Consider the following 21,534-nt stretch of genomic DNA (forward strand, 5'->3'; position numbering starts at 1 on the left):
TCTGTTGTCTATTTCTATATTTAATTTACCATCTTGACTAAAAATCGTGCCTAAGTAGCTGAAATGTTTTACTTGTTCCACAGGTTCCCCGTTCACAACACAGTTGACATTTTCAACAATTCTACCTATCTTTCATTGTCTTTGGCTTTTTAATGCTGACTTTCATACCATATCTATTACAACAGTTATTCAATTTAGTCAGGGAATCTTGCAAACATGTAGCAGATTTATTCAGAAGTATAACATCGTCTGCATAAAGCAAAGAGCTGACATTAACATCTTCAATTCTGATATCACATTTAATACTACTTTCCTTCATAATGTGATCCATATAGATAATGAATAACAGAGAGGATAATGTACATCCTTGTCTCACACCAGATTTAACATTAAACCATCTTCCTGCACATCCTTCAATTCTAACTTCTGACTTACAACTCAAATACAGACTAAGTATTGCTTGATATAATGCCCCATTGACACCTTATAACTGTAGCGTATTGAATAGCTTCTCTCTTGGCACTTTGTCATATGCCTTTTTCAGATCAACAAAACTTAAATACAGATCTTTGTTATATTCCCATGCTTTCTCAACTATTTGTTGTAAAGTGAAGATGTGATCCTGACAGCCTCTATTTGGCCAGAATCCAGCTTGTTTTTCACCAAGCTTTTCTTCCACAATTCTTCTCAACCGTTTCTCAAGTATACTTGCATAGATCTTGCCAGGAACACTCAGTATGGAAACCTCTGTAATTCTCACAGTCAGTTTTATTTCCCGTTTTATATATGGGTACTATTAGAGCTCTACTCCAATCACTGGGAATTCGTCCCTCTGTCCAGGCTTTCCAAACTATGCAGTGCAGCCACTGTAAGACTTTTATACCACCATACTTCAGCATTTCTGGTAAATATCATCTATTCCTGCTGCCTTTCCACATTTCAAGCCTTTGATGGCTTTTTCTACTTCAAGTATGGATATGTATTCCTGACTGTATGCCTGTTGAGTGATTTTTTACAATGTGCTTTCACTGCTTGTTTCATTTAGCAATTTTTCGAAGCAATTACTCCATACTTCAAGGATATCTTTATCTCCCATTTTCATGTCACTTTTATCATCTCTAACTTCTTTTACAGCACTCTTTCCTCCATTTCTAAGCTTCTTCAACAACCTCCAGAATATTTTGCCACCTTCTTGATATTTATTTTCTATGTTCTACCCAAAGTCTTCCCATGACTTTTGTTTAGGCAGTTTTACACAGCTTTTAGCTTTCTGAGATTTATCTCTGTATTCTCTAAAAGCACAAGCCTACTTATTTGCCAAGACTACCTCCCCACATGTCTCTCTGGCTGAATCAATCAAGGTTATCTTCAAGGCCTGCCACTGAGTCTCTAAAGTTTGGTTTCTGTTCTCAAACTCTTTCATTTTTTCTTCAATAATCTTTGTGTATTTTAGTCAGCAGTTCACATCTGAGAGCTGCTCAACTTTTATTCACTTTAAAACTTTCTTTTCAATATGAAATTCAATTTTATCCTGCTCAAGACTAAATAGTGATCACTTCCACTTTCAATCCTCTGTACACTCTGGTGTCCTGCACCAGAGAGAAAACATCACTATCAACAATAACATAGTCGATGAGACTTTTCTTATTCCTAGCCTCTTCTCTCCATGTGAATTTGTGCACATTTTTATGTTGGAACATGGTGTTAGTAATATGCAGTCCATGTCCAGAGCAGAAATCCAACACGTATTTGCCATTATTATTAGCCTTGCTCTTTTCTCCAAATTTTGCCAAAATATTTTTCTATGTCTGACAATCATTTCCTAATCTGCTATTCAGATCCCCAAAGACCAACTTTTCCTTTTTTATTGTGTCAGTTGCTTTTTCTAAAGCCTCAAAAAATTCCTCCACTTCTATCTTAGTAGAACCTTCTGTGGGACCATAGGCACAAATAAGTCTCATTGTCCAGTTCCCCATTCTCATATTTGCCCACAGTATTCTACTTGAGACTGACTGCCATTAAAGAAGATTAGCCTCGTATTTTGTGTTGAATACTATGGCTACTCCTACTTTTCCATGATTGTCATTGCCTGAATATAACATTTTGTATTTATTGCTCAGAAAGAGCTCACCAGTTTTGGTCTTTTTTGTTTCAGTCACCCCTATTATGTCAATCTGGTACTTATCTAATTCCTCAGCTAGCTCCATTTCTTTGCCATTCAGCTCAATAATACCAGAATCTTAAATTCTGGTGATATTGAGTTGGGGTCTGTTTTAGGATTTGTTCCAGTAGCTGAGTTTTCGCTTTTCCCTGGCAAAAACAAAGGGGGTCTTGTTTAAATGGACGACGCCCCAGCAGGCATGAAATTCTATCATGTTGTACCATCATTTAATATTGTGGTTTAAGCCAATAAGAATACAATTTGTTTGTCTAAATCTCAAATTGCTAGCCCATTCTCTCGTTCGTTCAGTATCCAGGTAGATACCTAACAGGGAGCACCACAAGAAGGTGAGGACTGGACATTAGGTCAGAAGCCCTGGTCGGTTCTCCACATCCCTTTAAAGACTATGTGGAGGTCTCCTCTCAGTTATACAGCTTTGATCCTTAAGCACCTCTTTCTTTTTTTTATCTTATCCTTTTTTTAATATGTAAAAATATATTCTTTTTTTTTTTTCCAGAGAAATTATAAAAATATTAAATATTGATGCTGCTGACTGGAAAAAAAAAATCCAAAGTAATTTTATATATTCAGTGATAGTGTGATAATAATTATTACATTGTAATTTTCAAAAATTTGGTAAATGATCACTACATGTTATTACTATAATTATATTATCATTAAGAGACCTACAGGGAACTCATTGAAGGAGGCCATACTATTCCCACCAGGTATCATACCTGTTTTTGAATTCATTCATGCTACTTGTGCACACAACATCCATTGGCAATCCATTTTCCAATCACACTATATGAGAGAAAAATCATTACTATTACTACCATTACTATATGAGAGAAAAATCTAGCCCTAATCCCCTTCTTGACAGCATTCATTCTCAACTTCCATGGATGCCCTAACATCCTTTCCTCACCCACCCTCCATAAGATGAAAAATTCCATCAACTAAAATCCTGTATTACCCTTTCAGAATTTTGTAAGTCTCAATCAAATCAAACCTCTTTCTCCTGTTTGCTATTGTCTGCAGTCTACAAATTCTCAATCATCATAATCTAATTCCACAATTCTGATATCATTTTTGACACACTCCTTTGCACTCTCTCTCTCTCTCTCTCTACTGTATCAGAATCACCATGGAAACCAGGAGTCAGACCTATGCACAATAGTCCAGGTGAAGTCTTATCAAGGCCTTGTAAAGAGGCAAAATGACATCCTTACTTTTATATGTGAACTGAAATGAAGTATCTTGATAGTTCATTTCAGTTCAACTAAAGTTACTGACCTCCTCGGTCAGTAACTTTAGCAAACCATGTAGATCGTAGTGCAGCTTGTTTCTCTGTATATAGTGTATATGTTCCAGAAGATGACCTGATGACCTTGATATGAAGGTCGAAACATCGAGTGTTGATTATGGTTTATATTAAACTAAAGTTTTACTCAAACAAGGTAGTTGTCTCCATAATTTTCCAAAATTGTTTATGATTACTCTTTTGCACTCAACGTATTTATATGTTAATGCATTTCTCTGCTAGCAACTTATCCACCAGGTCTGTAACAACATCCTACTATGTAATTGTGCTTGTTATATTCCATTTCACACTAGATGGCTTCAAATTCATGCCACATAAAATACTGTTACTATTACTACAATCATAGATCTTAACACTAACTGGATTCAAGTTATCCAATATCATTAGCAACATGCCCATATCTCCTATCCTTCCTAAAATTACTGTACTCTTTGTCCTAGATACCAGTTAGTATGTCTGCTTCTGATAGCCATCATCAAATTCCTGACATGTACCCTCAAGGGGGTGTACAGAATATGATACTACTACTACATGAAAAATTTACATCGTTACTAACTTCCTATCTACAATTTTCCTCCAAATCAGTCTGTTACTTGTCAAGACTCCAACATTATCAGATCTTATGTTTCTATCATCTAAGGTACTTTACAGTATCAATCCACCTATATCTTGGTCTTACTCTGGGTTGTTATCCTGCAAACCTGGCAGAGAATGCTTGTTTTGCTAATCTTTCCATGCCCATTCTGTTTAAGTGACCACACCACCTGATATTAGTTCTGCTAACGCATTCCTGGACGCTGACAATGGCAAGTTCTTTCTTAATATCCTCATTTTTAACATGATATTGCCATTGATGCCATCTGTTCACGCCTCTTTCTCAGGACTCTTATATCTGCTGTCTCTAGTCTTTGTCAAGTGTTTTACTTCTGACCCAGCTCTCAGATCCATAACTTAAAACTGGTTTGAACACTGTCTTGTATACAGCTAATTTAGTTCCAACTAATTTCTCTCTTATTCCATATGAATTTATTCAGTTGACTTCCTACCATACCAGCCTTGTTGATTCTGTTGTTTATTTCCATATTTAATTTACCATCTTCACAAAAAATCGTGCGTAAGTAGCTGAATTGTTTAACTTGTTCTATAGGTTCTCCATTCACAATGCAGTTGATATTTTCAATGTTCCTGCCAATTTTCATTGCCTTTGTCTTTTTATTGCTTACCTTCATACCATATCCATTACGACAGTTATTCAATTTAGTCAGGGAATCTTGCAAACTTGTAGCGGATTTATTTAGAAGTATAACATCATCCGCATAAAGCAAAGAGCTGACATTAACATCTCCAATTCTGATATCATGTATAATACCATTTTCCTTCATAATGTGATCCACATAAATAATGAATAACAGAGAGGATAATGTACATCCTTGTCTCACACCAGATTTAATATTAAACCATCTTCCTGTACTTTCTTCAATTCTAACTGCTGACTTACAATTCAAATAAAGACTAAGTATTGCTTGATATAATGCCCCATTAACACCATATAAGTGTAGTGTATTGAATAGCTTCTCTCTTGGCACCTTGTCATATGCCTCTTCCAGATTGACAAAATTTAAATACAGATCTTCGTTATATTCCCATGCTTTCTCAACTATTTGTCGTAAAGTGAAGATCTGATCCTGACAGCCTCTATATGGCCTGAATTCAGCTTGTTCTTCACCAAGCTTTTCTTCCACAATTCTTCTCAATCGTTTCTCAGGTATACTGGCATAAATCTTGCCAGGAACACTCAGTAGGGCAATATCTCTATAATTGTCACATTCAGTTTTATTTCTCTTTTTATATATGGGCACTATTAGAGCTCTACTCCAATCATCGGGAATTCGTCCCTTTGTCCAGGCCTTCTGAACTATGCAGTGCAGTCACTGTAAGACTTTTATACCACCATACTTCAGCATTTCTGGTCAAATATCATCTACTCCTGCTGCCTTTCCACATTTCAAGCCTTTGATGGCTTTTTCTACTTCAAGTATGGATATGTATTCCTGACTGTATGCCTTCTGATAGCCAAGTCTCATTAATGACTATAACACGAGGTCCGAATATATTAACCAACGCAACAAAGTATATTCCTTTGTTTCTGATACTCCTAGTATTCGTGTACAGACATAATAAATTACTTGCATGCCCTTTTGAATACAATTGTCTGTGGTCTGCATGACACAGTTCGATAATTTGCAGATCTGTGTTCTTATCTAGTTCCTAACTTATGTAGACATCGTTACACATGCATGCTTGATAGATCCAAACCGAACAAACACAGAATCATTTTCATAATAATAACCATTCCTATCATTAACACAGTTACCCAATATTGTAGCTCTTACACAACGATTCTCACAATTCTCCCCATCACAATTCGGTTTCTCTGACTCTCTCTGCGTTGGGTCTTATATGAATAATTTTTCAAGACGCCTGATGCCAAAAGCATTCTAGTGTAGGCTGTCTGTCTTACATAAATCCAATCTTCCCTCAAGCTCACTCAACAAATCCAAAAACTCGCATCCATTCCTTCTACACAGCTTATGCATTGAATAATTTGCCATCATAGCCCTTCTTCTTAATTTATTTTTGTCATATCGCGGCAATATATTTACTATTTTCACTTTCTCACTCTTATCAATGTATAAATAATTACATATTGAGAATTTTGAAGATTATTTTGTGGAATTTTTTTTTCAATCAGCAGCATCAATATTTAATATTGATGCTGCTGACTGATTAGAAGAATTCACATCATGCCATGATCGAATAAGGAAAGTTCACATTTCAGAACAACAACTTTCAATGAAATCAAGATAGATTACTTAATTTTCATTATAAATTTCAACAAACTGATCAAAAATTATCAGCATGCAGAAATAACAGTAATATCTAAAGAGAAGAAATCAAATTTATACTAGACAACATCTACAAAGAGTACAAAAATAATAAAAAGAATAATATACTCACATTCTTTTATCGATCATTTTACACAAGCTAAGGGCTTTATCAGCAAGTTGTGCCCAACCACGGTGAAGAACAATTTCAAAAATTGCTCTCATTAATCTGGCAGCACTTTGAGTGACATAAACCATATCTGCCATCAAAGCTAATCCTTCTAATTTTAATTGTGAAATATAGGCTTGAAGAAGAACATTAACTTTGGCACTAGACTCTTCCATACTTTCTTTGATTGGAATAGGTACTCTTTCCATTAATTTCTGAAGTTCAAGTTTCTCTTCCTTTTTAAAAATTCCAAAAATGAAAAAAAAAAATTGTTCAAATTAAAAAAAAAAAAAGGCAAACCAAAACAACATTAAAGTTATAATGCTGATACATTTTCAAAAACAGCAATACTAAGTATGGTGCAATGAATACAACATATAATGAGAAACCTACTAATGCTTTAATATTCCCAACGTACAGCAATCTGGTCAACCCTTTTTCTAGTTCACTTGACAGGTAAAATTATTCAAAATTCAGATTTATAATATTTAAATCTGCCCTCCCTACAATACTTTTATTCTAAGTGATAGGGTTACTGTTATTTTCTCAGCATCCATATCCAAATACTCTCATCCACTCATGATCTGAGGCCTTAATTCTTTAGACTACTCCACATTCGAGCATGCAAGAGGACAACTCCATACCTTAATGTGCTAAATTCCACTAAACTGTTCTCAAACTAGTTTCAGAAGGAAAACTTTGCAACCATCAAAATGTTCTTCATCCCATCAGTAATGAGAACTGAACTCAGAACGTTTTCAAAAAGTAGTGTGTGGATGGTATAAATGTGTGAGCGCACACAGTTATTTGAAGAACAGCCCTAGTAGTTGGTTGGATATGAAACAATGTACAGGTAACCCTCATATAACGTGGATGTTAGGTTCCATAGAAATGCCGCGTTATATAAATCGCGTTATACAAGACATAGATAAAATAGAAAAAGTAGGGTTAGGTTCTGATATTGTTTTTTTTTTTAAATTATATAAACAACAATGACATATCCAACAGAAACAATATTTTTATTTAATTCAGGTAATTCATGTAAGTTAAGAAAACATAAACTGTGACAAATACGTAGTATAAAATTATAAAAATTACAAATTGTACAGAAATTTCATTGCACATAATGCATAAATGTTTTAGACACAATAAAATAAAGCGAATATTTTAATCGTCATCACTGTCTTTCTTGAAATAACATTTCGTAAATGTTCTTTGAGTGGCCTGAGGTCGTCACTACTCGAAATCTCTTGGACATCATTTGTATAATTCTCATTGCATACTTCGGCTGGTTTAGTCATCAAGAAGTCAGTAATAAGACTTTGCTTTCCACTATGTTGCAATTTTTTATTAAGTTCATAATATGGCGCTAAATAAATATCCAATTCTTTCGTGAATTTTCCAGAGCACTCCATTGATGGATCATTATCCGTAAAATAACTTCCTAACTTTCTTGCCAAGTCCAATCCATCTGCTAATTTATTTAAACTGAATTCTTTAACGGATTCATCAATGAATCTGTTAAATCCAGTTCCTCCTCATTTAAATCTGATTCTCCATCAATTAATTCACTAATTTCGTTTTCAACTATTGCAAAAGCCCTCTCCACCAAAAATGTGTGCAGCGTTTATTATACGACATAGCTCGGCATCCACTGGAGGTACTAAATTTTGTTCCATTACTGCTTCAGGCCATATTTTTTTCCAGCAAGCATTCAGTGTAGAGGGTTGTAATTCTTTAATGGACAGAGAAATAATTTTTACACAATTCAATATTGAAAACTCTTTCCACGCTTGAGGCAGTGCCATGTTTTGAATAGATTCTATTTTTTCCAAAATTAATTGAAATGTTTGCCGAATATAATATGACTTAAATGTTGATATTATTCCTTGGTCGAGTGGTTGAATAAGTGAAGTAGTATTAGGCAGCAAAAAAGTTATTTCAATATTCAGATGGCTTAAATTTGTTGGGTGGCCTGGTGCGTTATCTAAAATTAGTAGAATTTTGAAGTCCATATTCTTTTTCTTTGTGTAACTTTCTACATCAGGTAGAAAACACTTGAAAAACAAATTTTCAAACATGCTAGCTGTAACCCATGCCTTTTTGTTGGCCTGCCAATAAACAGGTAGGATGGATTTGCCGAGCCCTTTCATCGCACGAGGATTTGCAGATCGGTTAAAAAACATTGGTTTTGTCATGTAATCACCTCATGCATTACTACAAAACAGCAGAGTAATTCTATCTTTGTAAACATTGAATCCAGGAGCTGATCTTTCATTTTTTGAAATATAGGTGCGCTTGGGAATTTTTTTTCCAATATAACATAGATTCATCTGCATTGAACACCTGATCTGCACTGTAACCATCTGTTTAATGATTTTTAAAAGTTCTGCTGGGTATTTCCGGGCAGCTTCAACATCTACTGATGCTGATTATCCCTGGATTTTAAGATTATACAAAGAAAACTGCTTTTTAAAATTTTCGAACCAAACCTCACTGGCAGAAAATCCATGCTGAGAGATTTCTTCTGAAGAATCTTGATCAAGTTCTTTTAAATGTTTATAAACTTTGAGAGCTTTTTGCTTAATAAGGTGTACATCCAAAGGAATTTTCTTTTGAGTGCAATCTTCTATCCAAATCATTAGAGATTTCCTCATTTTTTCTATTAGAATATCGCAAATACGAGTAATGTGCTTTGCACTTACCATTGACCCAGTAATAACACTTTCTCAGATTTTACATTCATTTTGTTGGATTGTTGAAAAAATTGGAGAAAAACCAGGAATTCAGAGTCCTTGCAACAATTCCTGGTTTTTCTCCAATTTTCAACCGATCCAAAATTTTAATTTTTTCTTTGAGAGAAATGAATTTCCTCTTCAATGTTGGTTTTTTCCCCATTCATTGCAGTTTTCGTGGCCATTACAATAAAAATAAACTTTTACATTAAAAAACAAGCATTACATATGTATGTAACTCACCAGAAAATAAACTGCTCTGCTTGAGAATAACACATTTATGATTTTAAATGCTGTTTCATCAAATTTCAAAGCTGTATAACTGAGAGGATACCTCCACATAGCCTCTAAAGGAATGTGGAGAACGGACCAGGGCTTCTGACCTAATTTCCAATCCTCACCTTCTCGTGGTGCAACCTGTTGGGTATCTACTTGGATACTGAATGAACGAGGATGGGCTGGCAATTTGGAATTAGCCGACCAAATTGTATTCTTATTGGTTAAACGAAAATAAAAAATGATGGTACAACATGACAAAATTTCATGCCGCCTGGGGCATCGCCAGGTTAAACAAGGCCCCCATTGTTTTCGCCACGGAATCAGGGCGAAGAGCGAAAAGTCAGCTACTGGAACAAATCTGAAAACAAACCCCAACTCAACATCACCGGAGTTAAAGATCGGTACTATCAATGTAAGAAGCCCGAATGGCAAAGACATGGAGCTAGCTGAGGAATTAGATAAGTACCAGATCGACATAATAGGGGTAACTGAAACAAAAAAGACAAAAACTGGTGAGATCTTTCTGAGCAATAAATACAAAATGTTATATTCAGGCAATGACAATCAAGGAAAAGAAGGAGTAGCCATAGAATTCAACACAATATACGAGGCTAATCTTCTTGAATGGCAGTCAGTCTCAAGTAGAGTAATGTGGGCAAATATGAAAATGGAGAACTGGACAATGAGACTTATTTGTGCCTATGGTCCCACAGAAGGTTCAACTAAGGTAGAAGTGGAGGGAATTTTTTGAGGCTTTAGAAAAAGCAACTGACACAATGAAAAAGGAAAAGTTGGTCCTTGTTGGGGATCTAAATAGCAGAGTAGGAAATGATTGTCAGACATACAAAAATATTTTGGCAAAATTTGGAGAAAAGAGCAAAGCTAATAATAATGGCAAATATCTGTTGGATTTCTGCTCAGGACATGGACTGGATATTACTAACACCATGTTCCAACATAAAAATGTGCACAAATTCACATGGAGAGAAGAGGCAAGGAATAAGAAAAGTCTCATTGACTATGTTATTGTTGATAGTGATGTTTTCTCCCTGGTGCAGAACACCAGAGTGTACAGAGGATTTGAAATTGGAAGTGATCACTATTTAGTCTTGAGTAGGATAAAATTGAATTTTATATTGAAAAGAATAACATATAAGAAAGTTTTAAAGCGAATAAAAGTCGAGCAGCTCTCATATGTGAACTGTAGACTAAAATACACAAAGATTATTGAAGAAAAATTGAAAGAGTTTGAGAACAGGAATCAAACCTTGGAGATTCAGTGGCAAACTCTGAAGAAAACATTGATTGATTCTGCCAGAGAGGTATGTGGTGAGGTTGTCTGCAAGGATAAAAAAATCAGAACTCCCTGGTGGACACACGAAGTTAAAGAGGCAGTGAAGGAAAAGAAGAAAGCATATCAAAAGTTCCTGTCTAATAAGTCAGATTGAGCTCTTAGAGAATACAGAGACAAATGCAAGAATGCTAAACACTGTGTAAAACTAGCTAAACAAAAGTCATGGGAGGACTTTGGCAAAAACATAGAAAATAAATATCAAGAAGGTGGTAAGATATTCTGGAGGTTGTTGAAGAAGCTTAGGAATGGAGGAAAGAGTTTAGCTTTTTCTACTTGAAGTAGAAAAAGCCATCAAAGGCTTGAAATGTGGAAAGGCATCAGGAGTAGATGATATTAGACCAGAAATGCTGAAGTATGGTGGTATAAGAGTCTTACAGTGGCTGCACTGCATTGTTCAGAAAGCCTGGACAGAGGAACGAATTCCTGATGATTGGAGTAGAGCTCTCGTATTATCCATATATAAAAAGGGAAATAAAACTGAATGTGAGAATTACAGAGGTATTTCCCTACTCAGTGTTCCTGGCAAAATCTATGCAAGTATACTTGAGAAACGGTTGAGAAGAATTGTGGAAGAAAAGCTTGGTGAAGAACAAGCTGGATTCAGGCCAATAGACGCTGTCAGGATCAGATCTTCACTTTACGACAAATAGTCGAGAAAGCATGGGAATATAACAAAGATCTGTATTTAAGTTTTGTCGATTTGGAAAAGGCATATGACAAGGTGCCAAGAGAGAAGCTATTTAATACGCTACAGTTATATGGTGTCAATGGAGCATTATATCAAGCAATACTTAGTCTTTATTTGAGTTGTAAGTCAGCAGTTAGAATTGAAGGAAGTACAGGAAGATTGTTTAATGTTAAATCTGGTGTGAGACAAGGATGTACATTATCCCCTCTATTATTCATTATCTATATGGATCGTATGAAGGAAAGTGGTGTTAAACATGATATCAAAATTGGAGATGTTAATGTCAGCTCTTTGCTTTATGCAGATGATGTTATACTTCTAAATAAATCCGCTATAAGTCTGCAAGATTCTTTGACTAAATTGAATAACTGTTGTAATAGAAATGGTATGAAGGTCAGCAATAAAAAGACAAAGACAATGAAATAGGCAGAATCATTGAAAATGTCAACTGTGTTGTGAATGGAGACCTGTGGAACAAGTTAAACATTTCAACTACTTAGGCACAATTTTTAGTGAAGATGGTAAATTAAATGTAGAAATAGACAACAGAATCAGCAAAGCTGGTATGGTGGGAAGTTAATTGAATAAATTCATATGGAATAAGAGAGAAATTAGTCGGAACACTAAATTAGCTGTATACAAGACAGTGTTCAAACCAGTTTTAACGTATGGACCTGAGAGCTGGGTTAGAAGTAAAACACTTGACCAAAGACTAGAGACTGCAGATATGAGAGTCCTGAGAAAGATAAGCATGAACAGATGGCATCAATGGCAATATCATATTAAAAATGAGGATATTAGGAAAGAACTTGACATTGTCAGCATCCAGGAATACGTTAGCAGAGCTAATCTCAGGTGGTATGGTCACTTAAACAGAATGGGCGAAGAAAGATTAGCAAAACAAGTGTTCTCTGCCAGTTTGGCAGTAAAACGACCCTGAGGAAGACCAAGATATAGGTGGATTGATATGGTACAAAGTGCCTTAGACGATAGAAATATAAGATCTGATAATGTTGTAGTCTTGACAAGTAACAGACTGATTTGGAGGAAAATTGTAGATAGGAAGTTAGTAATGATGTAATTTTTTTATCATATGCTACTATCATATCCTGTACATCCCTTGAGGGTACATGGCAGGAATTTGATGATGATGATTTTAAATGCGCTTTTCTGGCAGAAAACAAAGACAATTTTCAATAATAAACACTTTATACAGTAAACTCTAGATGGCAAGCATATGGCACTCGTGCCACAGGTGGCATGTTTGAGAATTTTACTGGCACGTCAACGGTTTACAGGTGATATCCTTTTATACGCTTATAAATTATTCAAGTTTTAATTGTTACAATACGTACAAGCTGAATTTTGTTTTACACAAGACAGCAGCTATAAAGACGTGCATATGACTGGTGTGGTAATAACAAAAGATTGCGCAACCCAAAGACAAAAGCAACCGACAAGTGTTGAGTTGAAATGCAAATTCTCTTCAATCAAATTCCATAACATCTGAAACTGCCATAACAACATTCACTATTAGTTTTAACACATTCACAACAGGGTTTCATTTATCGTTCTGATGGAACTTCTCATTACTGACTGGCTCAACTCACACAAATGTTTCAACCCTTGGTTGAATTTTATGTCTTCTTGTTTGCGTTTGAGGTGGCAAGCGAAATCACACATTCATTATATGGCATGTTTCAATTCTTGGTAGTCTTTTATTTTAAGTTAGCCTCGTGATCTCATAATGACATCGAGAATTTCAAATGCAATAAAAAAAACACTTATTTCATAATTGAAAAATTGGACAATAGTTTTTATTTAGATACTGTATTTCGGTGCAACATATGGTTTTGCTTAAGTCTATACAGCATAGTTTCTGTGAGATGGGACATGTGATTTATTAGTTAGCGCTGTTTTTATTCCATCTATCTCTAATTGCACTATTTGTTGAGAATGACTGCAAAAGACCTCTGTACAGTACCTTATTTAGTGATACAATAAAACTAAATTCGATACTTATAACTACTTGCGCGATATGGGCAGACACAAATTTAACGAAGATAAAATTTGATTTTTAAGTCCCACGGTGAAAAATATGGGAAAAATAAATAAAATAAAGAGTTCCTAGAAATTGTAGACCGCGTTATATCGAGACCGCGTTGAACAAGGGATACCATAATTTGGAGACCATGTTGTATAAGTACCACGTTATACAAGGGTTACCTGTATTCTTATAAATGATATGAAAACAATGTTAATAAGCCAAAAAATCTTAGACAAATAAACTTTTAAATCTACACATTAATTTATTTAATATTAATCCATGACACACAAGAATAATAAGAAAATAATTAATATTTAACTTTTTTTTAAATTTTTTATGCGGTTCCCACCCACAAAAGGTTATTAGAAAACATATAGTACATTTGTATTGTGGGTGGACTAAGTTTTTTTCTTTTCATTTTTATGAATTATATATATATATTTTTGTAATTTTTTATTAGATAATCCGGTGACCTTGCTCTAAAAACCAAACATGGAGCCTTTTCAAGCCAGTTCAGGCCTCTAGTAAGCAGAGCAGTGGTCTTGTACCAGGCAATGAAATTCATCTCCTACCTAAAAATGACTGTCTCCAAGATTTTTGGTAAATTGATACAACCATACTTGTTGAGGTTCTAGGAATGTTTTAAAGCTGCTGCTGATTCCCAAAACAATCTCTCTGACTTATGTATTTTTTATATTCTCCACTGTGTATATCAACAGTTCTTCCTGTCTGTTCATAGTAAGCCAGGTCCAGCACACTTCATACACTCCTGGATGTGATAATGGGGAGAGTTTGTCCTTAGATGAATGCATGAATTCACAATTTGATACATTGTTTGAATATGGCGAGGAGCTGATATTCATTAAGCTCTCTGCATATCTTTTCAGATGTGCCTTGACTGCATGGAAGTAACATTCTTGTTATAGTCTTATGTATTATGCAATGAAGAGGATTTCCGAGGAGCATTTAGTATTTTGTCTATTCTTTGGTTGGAAATTATAGCCACTGGCTAAAAAAGTGCAACAAAAGTAAGTGGGTTCAGTGGTAAGAGCAGTGCTTTAGTGTTTTGGGATACAATATTGTTGGGCTGGATGACAGTGTGATTGTTTATGCAAATATCTCCCAGTATGTGTAGGTTTCCTATAAACAGAAAAATATAATTATCTGGAAGGTGAGTGACCAGTGTACCTAGGAATGGCAGACAGTCCACTTCCTGTTCCATTATAAAGTGGATTTTAGGATGTTGGCTGTTTCGATGCACTAAAAATGCATTTGGACCCATGTGGCCAAATAGCAAACGCATTATGAACATAATGCAGCCAAATCACTGGTCTGAGAGTGGCTGTATTCACTGCTTGGTTTTTTAAGTGCTTTATGTAGAAATTGGCTAAAGGAGGGGGCCCACAGCTGTCCCAACTAGTTGTTTGTTCCCTTTCCATGCAAGTAATCAGCATGTACTGTAAATTTGAATAATTCAAGTATGTCTGGAGAGAAATGTAACTAACAATTCAAGGGTCTTCATTAATGGAACATTGGTAAATAGTGAAGTAATATCAAAAATTACCATTATGTCTAAACTTTTTTAAAATATGGTGTTTGAATATACTTTTTAAGCAAGGATAATTTTTAACAAAGGAAGATGAATTATTTATGAGGGAAACTAATAATTTAGCCAAATGTTTAGCAAGTTTGTATGTAGGACTATTTATACTATCCATAATTGGGTGTAGGAGCTTATCTTGCTTGTGGATTTTTGGTGCTTCATATATTCCAGGTGTTTTTACATGAAAAGGCTTGAGTTCATTAACAGTTTCTTTTGCCCAGGGAGTGACTTTCTTCAGTAATTTACTAACTTTATTCTTTTGTAAGTTAGTAAGCTCAAGATCTATGATTTGGTATGTAGACTGATCTTATAAAAGAATGCCTCATAATTATTATTATTATTATTATTATTTTGACACCTCCAGGGAGTCCAAAGACTCATCGAGGGAGAGTGTGCCGACAGCATCGAACGATTGGCCCCCTTCCAACTACTAACCGCGCTCAAACTTACTTAACTGAGCCATTAGTAGCAGAGGCTCTACCAATCGACCAACCTTCGCCGGCCAATAGAAGAACAGGAGATAAAAATTTGGACATCTATTCTTTTTTTTTTCAGTGACCATATACTGTCTTATGTGTCTGCTTACACAATCTTGAATATTAACGTCAAGATCTTTTTTTCTGATATTTTCATTTTTAATGCACTTAATTGAATTCATTTTTAAATTTTTAATGTCCTTCACAGGGCAAAGCATGAGACTGAAAGGCTGCATAAACAACAAGAAATTAGTTGAACTGAGAACAGAAAAAAGCAAGAGATCTGAAACCAAAAAGAAAATTGTAAGAATAAACAAGAGTAAGAGCATAGGTAGATAGTCTTTTTTTAAAAGGCAATACTATCATATGATAAGGAGAGTAATTCACAAAGTTGTTGCAAAAACAATAATATTAATAATGATGCCAGAATGCAGAAAGAAAAGGTAAAAGAATTAATTGTTTTGGCTGGAACTAATGACTTGAGAGGTGTTGTATGAGGAAGAATGTGAAAGAGTTATTGGAAGAAGCGAAAAAGAAGAGCAACAGGGCAAAGTTTGGGACATGGTGCCAAACTATTATAGAGGGAAACTGAGAAGAAGAGCAATGATAGCTAATGAATCAATGAGCAGGTTGTTCAGAAGGAATGATGGCCTGAGTTTGATGGACAAAGATTTTTGTACAATGTTGATGGACTGCACTTAAATGGATTCGGAATTACATAGGGAGTTTTGTTCACTGAGAATATGGAAATGCAAAGTGTGAAAAACTAAAGAAATTAGGGGTAGATGCAGACATGTGTGTGTGTGCACCCATGCAGCAAATGAGGTGTGAATAAACAAAAAATGCAGAATCTAGTTTCTCAGACACCAAAATCAAATATGCTAGTCAATTCAGAATGTAAAGGGTGGTTGGGGGCAAAAGGGATGCTAGTTTCTATATACCAATGCTAGAAGCATCAGGAATAAGAGGGAGGTCTTTGGCATTGTTAGTGAAACCTCACAAAAAGTCATAGTCATTAGAGAGAGTTGGCTAACAGCAGATGACATAGTTACAGGGATGGAATGTGATGGATTTAGTATTATCACGGAGGATAGTGTAGATGGGATATTGCTGACGAAATGCAGCCAAAACAAATAAGAGACAGGCAGGAGAGTAGCTGTTCTTTTGAAGCAATGTGGTGTGAGATTGTGGCAAACATGAAAATATAAAACTGGTTGATACTATAGGTCAGGGGGTGCCAGGAATGATGAGGAAGACATGCATCAGCATATTAGTACAATGAGCACAAGTCGAGTAATTATTATTATGGGTGGTTTCAATTTCATAAACATAGATTGGAAGGAGGAGAGATCACATGGTAGGAAGAGAATGGAATTTATACATTTACTGAGAGATAATTACTTGAAGCAGAATGTGATGGAGGAGACAGGGTATGAGTGTTGGATCTGGTTATAGGATCAGAAGATCTATCCATAACTAAGGTGGATATTATTGCCTCCAATTGTAGAAGTACTCATGTGGTGTTCACTTTGAAGTAGCAAAACGTGGAAATTCTAGTAAAGAAGGGGTATATGCAGAACTACAAGTTAAGTGATTATGATACACTTAGGAGGCAGCTTGAAGCACTGCTTCAAGCTACCTCCTAAAAATAGCTAAGGGATAGCAAGAGGAAGCAATATTATAAATTGCACACCAATGGTAATGAGGGTAAATCAGTTAGGAGTTAGTTGAATGATTAGTATTATTAAGCATGAGCTGCAAAACAATGAATTGTAGTTAAGGGTTTATAAAGAGAAAGGTGACAAGCAAGCTCAATGAACAGTACAAGGTCAGGAAAGAAAGGCAAAATTGGATTCCAAAGAGAAACTAGCTGAATAGGCCAAAGGTTGATAAAAAATAAATAAGTCCAGCAAAGAAGAACATTAACCTTACTTATCCCCAATCATACTGAACATGGAAGAATGAAAAGCAAATTATGAATGAGAAGAAAATCTATCATAAAGCAAAGTGGAAGCTTACCACCAAAACAACTAGTGGGAAATCATGCTGAGAGGAAAGAAAGTGACTGGGGAGAAAATATTGAAATGGTTGCAAACCCAATATAACTGTCCCACTCACCCCCTCCACATAGGGCACTCATGGTGGATAATGGCTGTCAATTTAATGTGGAAGAGTGTCGAGTCATGCATTTTGGGATACAAAGATTACAAGCTGTATACCACATTGAGGGAACTGTACTCCAGGAAACTGACTGAGGCTAGCTCACACACTGACAAACAGAGATAAGGAAACTGTCATTCCACTTTATAAAGCTTTGTTTTAAACCTTTAAACTGTGCTCAGATAAGGTTACTGGGTTTCTTGTGGATGAGTAAGTGGTGGAGAGGATCCAGAGACCAGTGAACAAGATGATAAGTGGTCTGTGGAATGTTCGCTATGAGAACAGATTGAGGGTTTGTAAATTACAGAAGTTGATGGATAATTAAAAAAAAAAAGGGAGGGGAAGATAGAAATATTTAAGTTACTTAACAGATTTTATAGGATTAATCCAGGAGAAATGTTTCTGCACTTGGCTAAAGGGGACAGAGCAAGACGAAGTCTGGTAAGAGTGTAGTTAGTAAGAGCATGAGAGTGGTGAATGAATGGAATGGGTTGCTAGAGACAGTTGTAAGTGCTTTGTTTGTTAATGGTTTCAAGAGAGATATCATGGATATTTTGCAGATAGTTTGGGTCTCCCATGATGAATCTTAGGACTCTATGGAGGTGCCAGTGCAATAATAATAATTAATATGGTTGTGGCACTGAAAATGTGTTCACACTCCAATTTCACTTCGCATTGATCATTTCATTTATATTTTGCTCAACACTAGGTGAATGAGCAGAATATAAATGAAGTGATGGTGAACCTCCCATTTCCAATCTTCAGCTTTAAATATTAACCCCATGAAAATTATAAGGCACATAAAGGAAACACCTTTAGATGCAACAAGGTATGTTTTCTGTAGTTGAAAACCTAGGCTATTGTAACTTGTTGCATCTAAAGGTGTTTCCTTTATGTGCCTTATAATTTTCATGGGGTTAAGATTTAAAGCTGAAGATTGGAAATGGGAGGTTCACCATCACTTCAATGATACAGCCATGGAAAATATTTTTCACTTAGTTACATATAAAATTATATTCTGGTTTTAAAAATTTACCCAACTGTATGTAGAGCCTCCATAGCTCAATCGGTATAGACAAAACCCTTTGGTCAGAAAGACCTGGGTTCAATTTCCATCCATGGAAATTGAACCCAGAGGAACTTTGTCCAGTCTTTTTTGACTAAAGGTGAGTTAGCCAGTCTCATTCGGAGCCAGAGGATTTTTTTCACTGGGAAACTCAGGTTTTTTGTCTCTCAGAACAGTCAAATTGGCCCTGCGAATACACAGATTTAGTCATAAGACATATACTTATTCCCTCATTTAGGAGGGCTCAATCCCCCCCCCATCAAAAGGGATGGGGGAACCCTGTACGAATAAATAAAACCCAAGTGTGAGCAAACAAAGTTTGTGCATGAAATATCAACTGCCTATTTAAAAGAAGTTTATGAGTGTCCATTCATCATTTCGGGAACAAAATGCAAATTTAACGCACTATTGTCCATAGGGTTAAACATGCATAGCTGCAGTTCTATCCATATAAGCTTCAACTGGTTCAGCATATAACATTTGATGACCACAGGAAAAAAGACATACACATGCTAGGCATTCTGAATTACATTCTGGAGTATCTAAATCTTGTCATGATCTATGACAATGTAAACTTTAACCCATGGCTGAGTAAACTGAACTATCATATATGGGGGTGTTCTGAAAAGTTCTAGGCCTTGATCATAGATGGCAACACTATCGGCAAGATTTTTTTTTTCTAAGTTGGTACATCAGTCATAAGCATCCATGTGAAATTGCAAATTCTATCAAGTGGTTTGTTTATACAGCTGTCTGAAGCAAAAATGTTCTCTATATCCCTTGAAATGAATAAAACTGAGTATCGGTTATAAAATTCTTTGTAAAAGAAGGTTTAATGGCAAAAGAAATTCATTCGAAGTTCATAAAATTTCATGGGCACTCTTCTCCACTGTTTTCGACAATTAAGAAATAGGCTGCAGAATTTAAAAGTGCCTGTACCAGCCTTGAAGATGAACCACGTAAAGGACGTTTAACACCAGAAATCATGATCAAGTGCACGATATGGTATTGGATGACCAGCGAGTAAAAGTGCATGAAATTGTTGAAACTATAGGCATTTCAAAAGAACGTAGGATATATTTTGCATGGAGAATTGAAAATTAAAAAGCTTTGCGCAAGATGGATGCCGCGCTTGCTAACAGCAGATCAAAAACGCACCTGCATGAAAATCTCTAAACAGTGCTTCGAGTGTTTTAACAAGAATAAAACTGAATTTGTGTGTCGATTTATTACTATGGATGAGACCTGGATTCACTATTACACACCAGAATCCAAACAGTGGACAGAAGCCCGTTGTTCAGCGCAAAAGAAGACAAAGTAGGTTCCATCAGCAGGAAAGATCATCGCATCGGTGTTTTGGAATGCTAAAGGCATTTTGTTTATTAATTATCTTGAAAAGGGTAAAACAATAACTGGGGAATATTCCAATCTTTTAACAAGACTAGACAAAAAAATTAGTGAGAAAAGACCTGGTTTGCAGAATAAAAAAAATCATCTTTCATCAGGACAATGTACCTGCCCACAAAGGTGTTTTGGCAATGGGAAAATTAAGCGATCTGCAATATAATATTGTTGGAACATCCACCCTATTCTCCAGATTTGGCTACCTCTGACTTCTAACTCTTCCCAAAACTAAAACTCTTCCTCACTGGTCAGCGTTTTTTTTCAAATCAAGAGGCAAGAGGTGATTGCAGCTGTAGAGGGGTATTTTGGATCTTACTGAGAACCGCTACAGGAACGGGATAATGGTGCTGGAGCATCGCTGAAATAAAGGTATTAGTCTTAAGGGAGATTATGTTGAAAAATAAAAATAATTTTTAAATTATAAATTTGTTTTTTCACTATTAGGCCAAGAACTTTTCAAACCACCCACATATGAAGAGAGTCCACATCTCACCCATGAGATGAAAGAGATAGTCCAAAAGTTAATGTTTGATGCTTGCACATTTTTTAATCATTCTTCTCTGCAGAGAAATCTGTGACAGGCCAATGTATATTTATGGCACCTCAATTACAATACTGCCAACATAATCTCATTTATCAGCAGTCTCATGATGATCATTCCTTCATGAGACCGCTGGATGAGTAGAGATGAATCCATTTCCTGGTTCTTCTGTGATTTTATGCAAAAGTAAAAAACATACTCCACAAAAGCAGTGCTACACATTTATCAGCTGAAAGAGTACATCAGCAGAAGCCTCTGTATCCTGATAACTTAGAAGATTATGTGAAGAAAAACTACATGTCACTGTGACAGCCAGTGACGTTTTTCTTTGGTATACTAGATAAATGTGTAAAAACTACACATTTACAAAGTACCCATTTGTCAAAACATCATGGTTGATATAAAGGTGCTGGTACACCATACCGTTACAAAAAAGAAAGGAATGACAATTACATCACATTATATATCCTAATATGTCGAGATTACATTTCAAGAGCATATGAAACTCAAGTATATCAATTATGACCTGTGTAATTACATTTTGCATTTTTCAATAAAAAAGCTATAAGGCTTTCAAAGTTGCTTTTTCTATGTAGATAAGTGTGTATGCATGAATGTGCCATTAATGTCAAAACACAAATC

General features: G+C 35.5%; 1 protein-coding gene across 1 annotated transcript in view; it reads right to left on the reverse strand.

The window, feature by feature from the left end:
* Positions 1 to 21,534, reverse strand: part of Brr2 (U5 small nuclear ribonucleoprotein l(3)72Ab) — a 486,889-nt gene that overhangs the window by 231,697 nt on the left and 233,658 nt on the right. Inside the window, exon 23 of the mRNA XM_090392214.1 lies at positions 6,504 to 6,775. Coding sequence (XP_090248340.1) covers positions 6,504 to 6,775 — 272 coding nt within the window. The remainder of the gene's footprint in view (positions 1 to 6,503; positions 6,776 to 21,534) is intronic.

Source organism: Typopeltis vanoorti, chromosome 5 (assembly GCF_054136105.1).
Source record: "Typopeltis vanoorti isolate ZY-2024b chromosome 5, IOZ_Tvanoo_1.0, whole genome shotgun sequence".
Lineage (NCBI taxonomy): Eukaryota > Metazoa > Arthropoda > Arachnida > Uropygi > Thelyphonidae > Typopeltis > Typopeltis vanoorti.